General features: G+C 36.8%; 1 protein-coding gene across 6 annotated transcripts in view; it reads left to right on the top strand.

Annotated features, from left to right (window-relative positions):
- The window catches only part of LOC117421375 (regulator of G-protein signaling 12-like), a 91,257-nt gene that overhangs the window by 40,765 nt on the left and 38,209 nt on the right, over window positions 1–12,283 (top strand). For 5 of the 6 annotated variants that reach the window (XM_034035691.3, XM_034035690.3, XM_034035694.3 and 2 more), the window contains one exon: window positions 7,176–7,197. In XM_034035691.3, the coding sequence (XP_033891582.2) occupies window positions 7,176–7,197 (22 nt within the window). Of the gene's footprint in view, window positions 1–1,823; window positions 1,965–7,175; window positions 7,198–12,283 lie in introns of those variants that run through there. The other variant, XM_034035692.3, reaches the window with a different exon arrangement.

Below are 12,283 nucleotides of genomic sequence, written 5' to 3'. Positions count from 1 at the left end.
AATAAAAAGCTGTTACAAAACACTACTCAGGTTTTAAAACATACTGATGAAAACAAGTCCAAGAGCAAGTTCTAGCTGTAGATAAACCAGGCACATGTACAGTATACAAAATCGGAGATAATCAACAATATCAAAAGGACTAATAATCCTGATTTCAATAGGAAGGCATCAGAAAAAAAAACAAAACTATTTTTGGAAAAGTAAGGAATATCTAAATATTGTACAATGCAGCTCTGATGAAATCTCTGCCTTTGTCTCTACACCTTCACCTTCTAATAGCTTGTATTTGCTAATGAATATGAATTGATTGTGGGCATAGCACCTGTGGAGTTGTATCAGTTAGGGATGTGAAATATCATTAAAGAGTGCAAGTTGGATGGATGGTGCCATTTAAACAGAAGGTGCTCCTTAAACAATGAGATTATGGTGAAAGTGTAAGACAGTGAGAATGTTAATGAGACAGGGAAAGCTCGGTCATGGTAATAAAATGGCAGCAGCAGTTGAAAACAATATGCTGCCATCTAAAACCTGAACATTTTTTTAGGAAAGTAATTGGTCTTCTTTGAATTCCAGGACCACCCAGAGGTGAACTGAGTATAAAAATATATTATGAAGTTTGAAGCAGCCCTGCAGCAGCTGTTGCCAAAAATAGTAGCAATGAGGCGGATAGGTGCTAAATGTTTTGAGAAAATGACAGGGCTTGGGCAGAAAATTGCAGTAAGTAACACTGGAGCTTTTGACTGGTCCATGACCGTCTGTGAAACACCCTACCCAAGTTAGTAGTGTATGTAGAATTTATTTGAAGTTAACTTGTTTTAAATTCCTATACCTATTTTTTGATAACTGTGTATGTCAATTTGTAATAGAGTATACTCCAATATAAAATGAATAATAGTAGATTCTAATAATAATAATACATTTGATTTATAGCGCTTTTCATTTAAAAATCACAGAACATTTCACAAAGCAGCATAAAAACAGACATTTCAATAGGCAAACAGTAAGAACAACAAATCATTTTTCAGAAAGCCAATCGAAAGAAGTAAGTTTTAAGATTAGATTTAAAACATCAGCTGAGTCACACTTTTTCAAATAGCCCGGCAGGGCGTTCCATAGGCGTGGGGCTAAAGAGCAGAAAGCCCGATCACACATCACAGACAAAAGAACATTGTTACCAGATCTCAGATTTCGTTTAGGTATGTGGTACTGAAGGAGATCCCTAAGATAGGCAGGGCCGTGAGAATGTAAGGGTTTATAAGCTAGTAATAAAACCTTAAAATCAATCCTATATTTGACTAGCAGCCAGTGGAGAGAAGCAAGGACAGGAGATACATGCTCATGGTTCTGATTCGATTCATCACCAATGGGGTTTTTTGGTAGCATTCTTTGCTTGGCTCCTTAGTATACAGCTACAGAACTATTATTGTTCACTGTGGTAATACATGAGTACCGGAGGAAAAAAAATTGATCACATAGTGTTAATAAGCAGCGGAAATGCCATAACATGTTGGTGCAGTACAGTACAGTACAGTGAGTGGAAGGAGAGATGCAGGCTATATGACTTCTGTTACCACTGGCAGTACTGCAACATAAAGTAATATAGTAGTTTAGGCAAAAGGTGGTCAGATTTTAATGTGTTTGTTTTTGAATTTTTAAAAATTCAGCCAGTATTTAAACAAACAAATATTATTGATATTGGGGTAGGTACTGTTGTTTTTACGCAATTTACAGTAAATCCATTCCAGTTTCCTGTAGTGGCTTGTTGCTATAGAAACTGCAGGGGAGTAGCATGGAACTTCCTAGTCAAGTTTGGTGCTGACTTGTACAGGCATGGCTCACACGTATAAAGTATGGGTTTGTCATGTATGATGAATCCAGATAGAAATGTGTTTTCTGAGTGAGGAAACATGAGCTTCAAAAAGAGGCTTTCATTTAAGAAAATAACTACATGGTACCGTAACACGGTAGGTAATGTAATTCATTATTTTGATTTATTTTTTGGTCATACTTGAAAAGATGGAATTATTTGGTTAGCAGTACTTTTGTATTCATCTCACATTCATGGGGACTGATAGTGACCTACTGAACTATTTAGAAAGTCTTTATTTTGTATATTTAATTGAATTTGAGAATAACTAATTGTATGTTGGTCTTTGTTGGAATGCTTCTGTAATTGTTGCTTTTTTTTTATCATGTTTCACTTCTATTTTAATTGAGTTTTTTTTTTACTCACCACAACCAAATACAAATTCAGCTTTTCTTGCTGTAATGTTTGTCCTGAAAACTGAGAATGTTTACTGTAAAAAATGTGTCTTAAATCTTCAGTTTCTTTTCATACAGACTTGTTTATTTAGAAAGAGTGCTAGATCTCAACTCCTTTCTTTCAGTCATGTTGGAACAAATGTCTTCGCCAGAATTTTGGTGAAAGCAAGTTTTATATGATCTGTAATGTTAATGTTCAACATGTGTTGTGATCATGCTAAAGTAAAAAAAAATAAAAACTTTTTTTTTGGTTCAGTCTAAGTTAAACTTCTGGTCTAGACATTGTTAATAATAAAATAATGGTTTCATTGTAGAGTTTAGAGCACATTTGTGAAGCTTAATCACTTAAATGAGGAGGAGGCTGTGTGGTCCAGTGGTTAAAGAAAAGGGCTGTAACCAGGAGGTCCCCGGTTCAAATCCCACCTCAGCCACTGACTCATTGTGTGACCCACAGCAAGTCACTTAACCTCGTGCTCCGTCTTTCAGGTGAGACGTAGTTGTAAGTGACTCTGCAGCTGATGCATAGTTCACACACCATAGTCTCTGTAAGTCGCCTTGGATAAAGGTGTCTGCTAAATAAAGAAATAATAATTAATAATAAATGTAATCAACGGTGTCCCAGGTACTGTGCTTTCAGTAGACATTTCAGTTTCTAAATGTTTGAAAGAGAGCACTCCTGGAAGTATGTTTTTAATCAAAGTAAACACATACTTTTAATTATAGTCTAGTGTGTGATACTGTAGCTCCGCCTGAGTCAATGGCACATAAGGCAACTTTATGGGGTATGAGACATTTTATTATGTTTTTTAACTGGATACTGCAGGCAGATCTCTACAAAGAAGCAGTGGAGTGGTTTCAATATGTGATTTACTTTTGCAATAAGTGAGTGTTTAAAACAGAATGACTTTCATGCAATATTAAGGGTGCTTTGATTACAACCAGATTGTTTTGGTTTGGGACTTCTGTTTGAGAATAACTGACTCAATATAGTGTTCTCAGATGGATATCATACAGTACATAATGTAAAGATTAAACTTTTGACTAGTGTCAATAATTATTGGCTTTGATTACCTGTGACCTAACCATTCTAGTCAAGTGATATGGCTCATAATCCGGTTGATTATATTACCAGTAATTTAATAAATCATCTGCTTTTTGTATTTGTTGAATTTTTCTGCTTATGAGAAAAGGAAGAAATTGACTGGCTTGATTAGAGGTCAAATTCTTAAATCTATTCTAGACTAGAAAATATGTTTTACCTGAGAATGTTAGATGTCATATTCTTTTAGTTAGGATCTGAGTTTCTAAATAGTCATCTGCAAGGCCATTTAGTAGACTTTAGCACAAAAACTTAAAATCTTTGTTTATAGTATTTCATTTAGCCATTTTACATGCCGAATACAGAGCTATACTGTATTACAAATTAAGAGTTTAACAGTAGAATGCCTTGCTTTCAGTTTATAGACTCCACATTAGACCTTGTTATCTAACACTGAAGTGAAAACAAATCCCTGACACTGTCTTCATGATACACTACTTTAAAAGTAATTTCACCTTTCACAGAATGGTTTGTTTGTACTGTACCTTTACTTGGCATTCTTTACATTTTTCACTCCTATATAAAAGGCAATTATGGTAAACCGTTTATTTGAGTTTTTTAGCTGTTGAGGAAAATGTATTGTAGCTCCTCACAGATATTTCTGAAGGAATGTAGTGTAGTGGAATTAAAAACCTGCAGGTAATTTGAAAAGCAGTCACTGGTTACTAAGGAGAGACAACAATATTCAAATTATGTGGACATCAGCAAAACCAAATTTGCATTTAAATTTTATTGTACTGTAAAATAAACACTATTCAGTTAGCAACTTCTGAATCAATTTCAGTACAGTAATAAATGCTAATACCCCATATTTGATCCCTGTACTTAAGTGTAAGTAACCTGAATGCAGTAAGCTAAAATAAACACTGATAAGTTAGTCTGTTAAACATTCACAATACCAGTTAGTGAGGTTTTGCAAAAGTGATTGTCATCTGCCAAATTTACTTTTTTCTTGCTTTGTGGACTTGAGCTGCCAGGAAAAAGCTTACAGTGTTATACACCACATAAAAATACAAAATGCAATATTCCTCACCCTATGCAAAATATTCTCAGGTAAACACCTGCATGTTGTAAAAATATGGGAGAGAAATATCCTCTAATTTGAACAATACCAGTAGTCAGTTTTGTCAGAGTGCGTGTGTGTGTGTTCTTCAGAAGCCATGATGTTAATAGCCAAATGAGAGGTTTATGGGAGGCCAGGGAAATGAATTGCAGCCAGCGATGAAAGGTTAATATTTAGTGCATGTTCATTCATATACAAAAAAGTGACTTTAGAATTTGGTAGTGAACATTTATGACAAATGTCCTGCCATTTTCTTTTTTAAGTACAATTTATATGACTTGATTATGTGCAAACTAACAATCTTATAATGCAAAAGCAGAACCTCTTGAAGGTCAGCCCCAATAGGCCAGGGATTTTCACTGATATATGTATCTCAGGGTCTGGGTTTCAAAGAATAGTGGTAGGTCAAAATATTTTAGTAACAATTATCCAGGAAATTCGGAACGTGTTCATTATCTTGTAATGTACAATTAATGTTAATTTAACTTGCCATAAAACAATCACAGCTACTGTACCTTCATCTCAAGGTTTACAGGTTTGAGGTGAAGAGCAGCCATTCTCAATCTAGGGTCTAAAAAATATATCCAAAGCCACCTGTCAATTAAAATAATTACTACAGTAAGCCTCAGCCAGTCAAACACAAATATCTACCTTATTCAAATAAACCTGTGGATTTCTTGGCCAGACAGTTCTGTTTAGGTTTTATTCACAGAGTCACATGCCCACCCCGTTTTGGCAGATGAGGTCCGGGTATGGCTCTCCTTCGTTATACATATTAGCACTGATTTCCATTTGATCAAAGGTGTAGTTAAGTTCTAATTAATTTCAATATACTAAATTACTCAACACATCAACGCACCTAGTAGCAACAAGAGATTCTGATCATACCAGTTATAATTGTTTCAAGACCAGTAAATTAAATAGTATTATTTAACCAGGCCTACAGATAAAACCTGTAGTTTATTCAGTTCTGGCCTAGTTGTGAAGTAGAGGTCAATGCATTTTTCACATCGTAGGCTACTGATTCACAGATAATAACAAATAATGCATTGTTATAATTGGTTTAATTAAAAACCACTCCAGTAGCTTGTGAAATAAAGCTTGGTGCTTGTGGACAGTATCATATAGAATGAACACTTCATAACAAAAATAATTTCCTTAGTGGCAAGTTTTCAGACCAAGTTTAAACATATCGTGGACAATTCATTTGGTACAATTGTTTCTTATTCAATCAAGCTATTGGGGTTTTTCTGAACCTTTGGCTAGTAAATATTTTTGATAGTATGCTATCCTAAATTAGGACCATTATTTTGTTTATGAAGTTTAACCCAAGCAAATACTTTATATGAACAGGTCAGGAGCAAAAGGTGATGGTCATTTATTGTCCTAAGTTGTGAGGATTTTATATTGTGGTCTTCCAGGTGTCTGGGTGTTGGGCCATTTGCTTTAGACCCACCAAGCGGACTAAACTTGTGGTTTATTTTCAATGTTTTTTTTTATGACTGACAATTTATTGAATTACCCATTGACCCAATACAAATTCAGTTCAGCAATCGGGTGCCAGTGGGGATATGGGAATACTGATTTTGACCTTGGTGTTTGGCGACCTGGAAGCAATACTGTCTTTTTTAATTTTGTGTTTTTACAAGTGTCACAAATGATAGTGGAAACCGATGGAATTTGTCCTTTTACAATCCCTGGATTGTTTTTCTTCCTACAGCCACAGCTACATGCTTGCTGAAGCATGAGGTCATACCCCCGCTTCCAGCATTGGATCACATTGTGTCAAGCGCTCAGGCTGTTTTGAAAATATTGAGACACGTGCTGTAGTTTTTATCCCGTGTAGATGAAAACGAGGAATTGTTTCATGGATTCTAGATTTTAAAATGGGGTCTTGCGCTCTTAAAAATGTTGCCTATAATGAGGATAAAGCACCGTGAACGAATTGGCAGACTAAAACATGCAAACAGATTTGTCTTATGAAGGGTAATGGCAAGACGATTTATCTTTGGACAGCATATACACCCAAGTATTTTCCATCAAATACAACTTTAGAACTGTGAATAAAGGGCTTCCATTTGTTTGTTGTTGCCTATTTTATTAATTTGTATAGTGTACAGTAGTGTCTTCGGTTGAAACAGCATCCGTTTAACATTATATGATGACCATCTGTCATTTTGAGTTTTCATTTAAACAGTGTTCTGGACCTGTAGTACTGTATAATGCAAATCATCTAAACTTTGGAACTAGTTAAGAAAGGGTCTGTTGAAAAGAGGCAAACCTTTTAACAACTATACATACAGCAAACAAACACATTTGAAAACCATACAATTTAGGTAAACTGTCTGACACAAAAGATAATGATATTCAAACAATTTTGGAAACCCATTGAAGCATGAAATAAAATGTGTCTCTTGTCATTGACAGCTCTACAGTGTTTCCATCATGATTGTTTGTTTCCCTAATGGCCTGTTATTTCAGGTCTCAGGACATTAACAATGTTGGTAGGAGTTTTGCAGCGAGGTGCTAACAGCTGTGTGAAAAAAATTGCCTTGGCTTCTAGAATCACATTATCTGGGCCTGGCCATCCTATTGCATCAGTGACAACTGATTGTTTAGTAAACTGCTGCCAGCAGTAATCCGTGTCCCTGAATATGTTTTAAGGGACAGTTTGGCCAAAAAAGTCTTTATCTTTCTGTGTGTTGTCATGAAGCTTTCTGCTCACTCATGTCTCTTTGTGTTCTTTTACAGTCTGCTGCTGCCTCTGATGGTGGTAAGTAACCTTTTTTTAATTTATTTTACTTTTTACTTTGTTAGACTTGCTTAATAGACACATTGATCCTGATTTAATTAAGTGTAAAGATGTCCCATCCATATTTTGCTCATGGAACAGTTGTCAGGCCAAGCCGCAATGACAGTGTTTGAGAAGCAGCTGTTGTGACATCTGGCTGCCATACAAAACAACTGCAGAAAGGTTTTTTGATGGGTCAGTTTTGTTATAGGATGTGATTTAAGACAGAGGTTACTTTCCAAACATATATTCAACATGCTGGATAAGCCAAATATAGCAATTTTAGGTTGTTCCTTTATGTTTGTATATACACATTCATTAAATAAAGTGCTAAATGTTTGTTTTCGAGGGATTTCTGAAGTCTGTCAATTGTTACATACCCTAGTAGCTCTGTTTTTAAACTGAGCAACAATCACAAATCTTATTTTTCACCATTACCTGCATAGGTATCCACAAGCTTTTGATATGGCTACTGTATCTCTCAAAGTTTGGGCACATGTGTGGTTTTTTAAACAGACTTTCAAAATCTGGTCAAATCTTTCACATTGACATACCCCGTGCATGTAAAACAAGATGCATTTGCATTCTTTCTTAAAACACCAGCTATTTTTATGAAAACAGAGGTCAAACTAGTGACTTGCCTTGGTAAATGTCATTGCTTGGTTTGAGACCCCCAAAAACAAGCAAGCAAGACACTGTTCATTGCATGAGGTTACTCAAAGTAGTGTTGGGAATGTAAACTGAAGGCAAGTTCCTCCAACAACATTGAAGGCAGTTATTTTTAAAAGGTGGGTGGGGGGGTGGAACGTAGCTGTTCTTTGTCTTAGCTGCCCTGTAAACCTTTCATTCAGAACATTAGTAAACACTCCAATGACCTTTTGAAATCATTCCCTGTGAACAGAGTAACTGTAAATAGTGTGTTTGGAAAGCCCTTCTTGGTATACGTTAAGTATGCAAACATTTTTGAACAGCTTGGATAAGCTGAGAATGTAAAGCACCCAACATAATTAACATAAGAAATAATGTGTTCCAATAAACCACATTCTTCATGGTTTTTTTGACTCCCAAACGAATTAAGCAGAATGTTAGGCTACAGAAGCCTTACAAGATTACTTAACTATTTTTAACCCCACTAAATGGTTTTGCTGCTAGTGTTATAGTACTGAGATGTTTTTAAGTGTGCAAACTTTGCATTTGCTTCAAAATTAAGCCTTCAAACTCTATTAATTAACTATAAATGTAGTTTAGCTGTTCTATCACATTAACCTCACCTGAAATATAGAGTATAAACCAATTAATCGAAACCTCCAACTGTTAAAGCCGAATCAGGTTTTCTTGTTCATACATGTTTTATAAAGTCTGAGAAAACGAGTTTCCCCTGTCGGGTTTCACCTGTCTGAGCATGTTTATAGATTTAAGTAACGTGGGATTAGTAAACAAGGCACTCTGGTTTCCTTTCCTCTAGCTTTGTTCAATTAAGCTAAAGTGGGACTTGTTAGGTTTACAGTACAACCTGCAAAGTCTCACCAGGAAGCTTCATTTCCATCCATGATTATTCTAATTCTTTATTTAACTAGGCAGGTCATTCCCTGACAAATCAGGACACCTAACTAATTTCAACACTGCACTGTCTCGGGTTGTAAAAAAAAAAATATATTCTGCGGAGATATTTATTTTTATAGGTGTTGACCAGGCCCACTGGCATTCAAATTGCTATAATTATATTATACTCGACTAACTATAACACAATCTGATGCGGTGCTGTGTTCAGGGAGTCATGGTTTGTCATGGAATTACCCAGGTAAAAAAAAACAAAAAAACACCAAATGTTTATTTGAAATGGAAGTGTTATTTTCAAATTAAATTGAATACAGTGAGAACAGTTTTTTTTTTAATATTGTACTTTTGTTCAAAATAACAAGGTACATCAGTTCTCTGATGCAGCACACAAACTTTCTGAAAAAGAGAACATTGTCAGTCAGTGCTGAGAGTAAACAATATTATTCTGTATTCTATTATAAAGCTAATATAAAATGAATATACTGTATAATGTAAACCCCTTTGTATAGGATAATCCATTTCAGTCTTTAATCTCAGTAACTATATTGTTCTCTGTCAAGTACGAAATGTAACCATCATGGGTATTTATCCTTAAATACCCTGTAACCAGAATAGATATAACAAAGACTGCTTATTGGAGCCTGTGACGCAGTCATGCCTGCCCCTGAGGGCATAAATATATTTATATTGTATATATTTATTGCATTTATATAGTGCTTTTTATGCAAAGATATCGCAAAGCACTGTACAGTACATAGCAGGAAAAAAGAACAAACCACAATACATTTGTATAGCATGTCACACATACAACTGCCACAGTCAGACCATTTAAATAACAGTATACTCATAATACAAAAGCAGCAATTTTAAAGTTACATTAAAACCCACTAAGATAGAAAGCCATTTTTATAAAAGTGCATTTTAGTCTTGATTTAAACTGTCACGGTCCCAGCTTCCCTGACAAACGAAGGCAGAGCATTCCATAATTTAGAAGCTCTACAAGAAAAAGCCCTACCTCCCGTGTTGCTTTTGTTGACCCTAGGAATAACCAGCAGCCCCACATCCTGTGATCTCAGAGTGCAGTTTGGAAGATACAGGGTCAGTAACTCCTGCAAATAACTAGGTGCTAATCCGTTCAGGGCTTTGTAAGTTAACAGCAAAATCTTAAAATCAATTCTATACTGCACAGGGAGACAGTGTAAAGAGGCCAAAACAGGGGTGATATGTTCACTTTTCCTGGTTTTAGTAAGAATTCTAGTGGCAGTATTTTGAACAAACTGCAAGCGGGATACCACGCGTTTTGGGGGGCATTACAATAATCAATTCTAGATGAAACAAAGGCATGCATTAGTCTCTCTGCATCAGATACGGAAGTTTGGCTATATTTATTAAATGGTAAAAAGATACTTTAGTAACTTCCCTAATATGAGTTTCAAATGATGGATCGGGATCTAAGATGACCCCCATACTCTTAATTTCTAGTTTAGGTTTTGATGAGAGACTGCAAGGGTCGAGCTCATGTAATCCCACATTTCCTTTTAATTTGTTCTATGGTCCCACTAGCATAACCTCTGTTTTATCTGAATTCAACATTAAAAAATTCTGTGACATCCAATGCTTGATGTCTGTAAGGCAAGTAGCTAATAACACCCAGGCAGAAGAAATTCCTGGTTTTAGGGATAAATGTAGCTGGGTATCATCAGCATAGCAATGGAAGTCCTCTCCGTGTCTGCGGAGAATGTCACCCAACGGTAGCATATATAATGAAAACAGCAAGGGACCTAGAATGGAGTCCTGTGGAACACCACAGACAACTTCCGATAATGCCGATTTACCTCCCCAATGGAGACAAACTGAAACCTATCAGAAAGATAAGATTTGAACCAAGATAGAACAAGGCCAGACAGTCTCACTGTGCTTTCAAGACGATTCAGTAGGAGGGAATGGTCTACAGTATCAAAGGCAGCACAGATCAAGAAGAATCAATACTGATGGAAAGCCCGAGTCAAAGTTTATTAGCAGATCATTCAAAACTCTGACAAGGGCTGTCTCGGTGCTATGTGAAGCACAAAAACCAGACTGAAACTTCTCATATACCATTAAGAGTTAGAAATTTTTGTAATTGAATTGCAACAACTCTCTCTAGAACCTTATCTAAGACCCTATCACGCACAGATCTCATCATCATTTTTCCTTTTATCCGACCTGAGACGAGAGAGACTACAAACACATATGTGTGGAAGGGCAGCAGTGTGGAGTAGTGGTCAGGGCTCTGGACTCTTGACCGGAGGGTTGTGGGTTCAATCCCAGGTGGGGCACACTGCTGCTGTACCAGTGGGCGAGGTACTTTACCTAGATTGCTTCAGTAAAAACCCAACTGTATAAATGGGTAATTGTATGTAAAAATAATGTGATATCTTGTAACAATTGTAAGTCGCCCTGAATAAGGGCATCTGCTAAGAAATAAATAATAATAATAATAATAATAATAATAATAATAATAATAATAATAATAATAATAATAATAATAATAATAATAATAATATCTGCTTATTCGCTTGTGTAATTCAGGGATGGAAATAAGACCCTTGTTGCGTAGCAGTTTGATCCATTCCTGGTTTTACTATGAGGTTAATCAGCCACACCAGAGCTTGTTTCCTATACACTGGGGCTAATCAAGCTCATAACAAAACCTGGAATGGGTAAAACTGCTATGCAATAGGAGTCTTATTTCCATCCTTGGTAATTTACACTATTAATGCCTTGTGCCCCACGCGAAGCAGGTGGTTCTCTTGCCGCTTCCCCGGGATCGAACAACTTTAAGTCGACTACTTCTGTTTTCTCTCAGGCTGCTAGCTTCGTTGTGTATTTTTCACAGAAATACAAACAAGCCTGCTGGACCGAAACTGTTTGCAGTTTTTTCCCACAGTGTCTCATTGCCAAATTTACTCTGCTTGCAGAATTATTGTGGAGACTGTTAGGGCTCTAATAGTAGGTTTCCTCAGTTTTCGGACTGTCGGATTAACCAAGAGTGCTGTAGGTGGGCATCCCTATAGATCGCTCCCGTGGTAACTGCGGGTCCAGACCTGCTCCTGTTCCTGCCGGTACACTGTACATCGAACAAGGTTACCATTCCGATTCACTAGCATTTGCTGGGCTCAGCTCTGCTTCGGGTCTGGCTGTCTGCAGCCCCTCCCATATTTCGTTGCCGCCCTGGTCTCTGCTTGCAGTGCCATTGTGAACGCTGTCACAGCTCTCACAGCAGACTTTCCCCGGTCAGGGATGTGTTGGTTTGCCTGAAGCTATATTGGTGGGCACCCCTATTGATTGCTTCTGCAGTAACTGTGGGTCACAAGCCTGCTCCGTTCCCAACCCGGTACACATACCAAACAGAGAATGAGGTTACCCGAATTGTACCACCGAACCGTACCATCACTGAGTGGTGAACCACCACCGGGTGAACCACCACCGGGTGTACCACCATACTGTACCAAAGTTATCGTATCGA

The sequence above is a fragment of the Acipenser ruthenus genome, chromosome 1 (assembly GCF_902713425.1).
Source record: "Acipenser ruthenus chromosome 1, fAciRut3.2 maternal haplotype, whole genome shotgun sequence".
NCBI classification, from domain to species: domain Eukaryota; kingdom Metazoa; phylum Chordata; class Actinopteri; order Acipenseriformes; family Acipenseridae; genus Acipenser; species Acipenser ruthenus.
The sequence above is the reverse complement of the archived record's forward strand: the minus strand, read 5'-3'. Positions and strand labels throughout refer to the sequence as shown.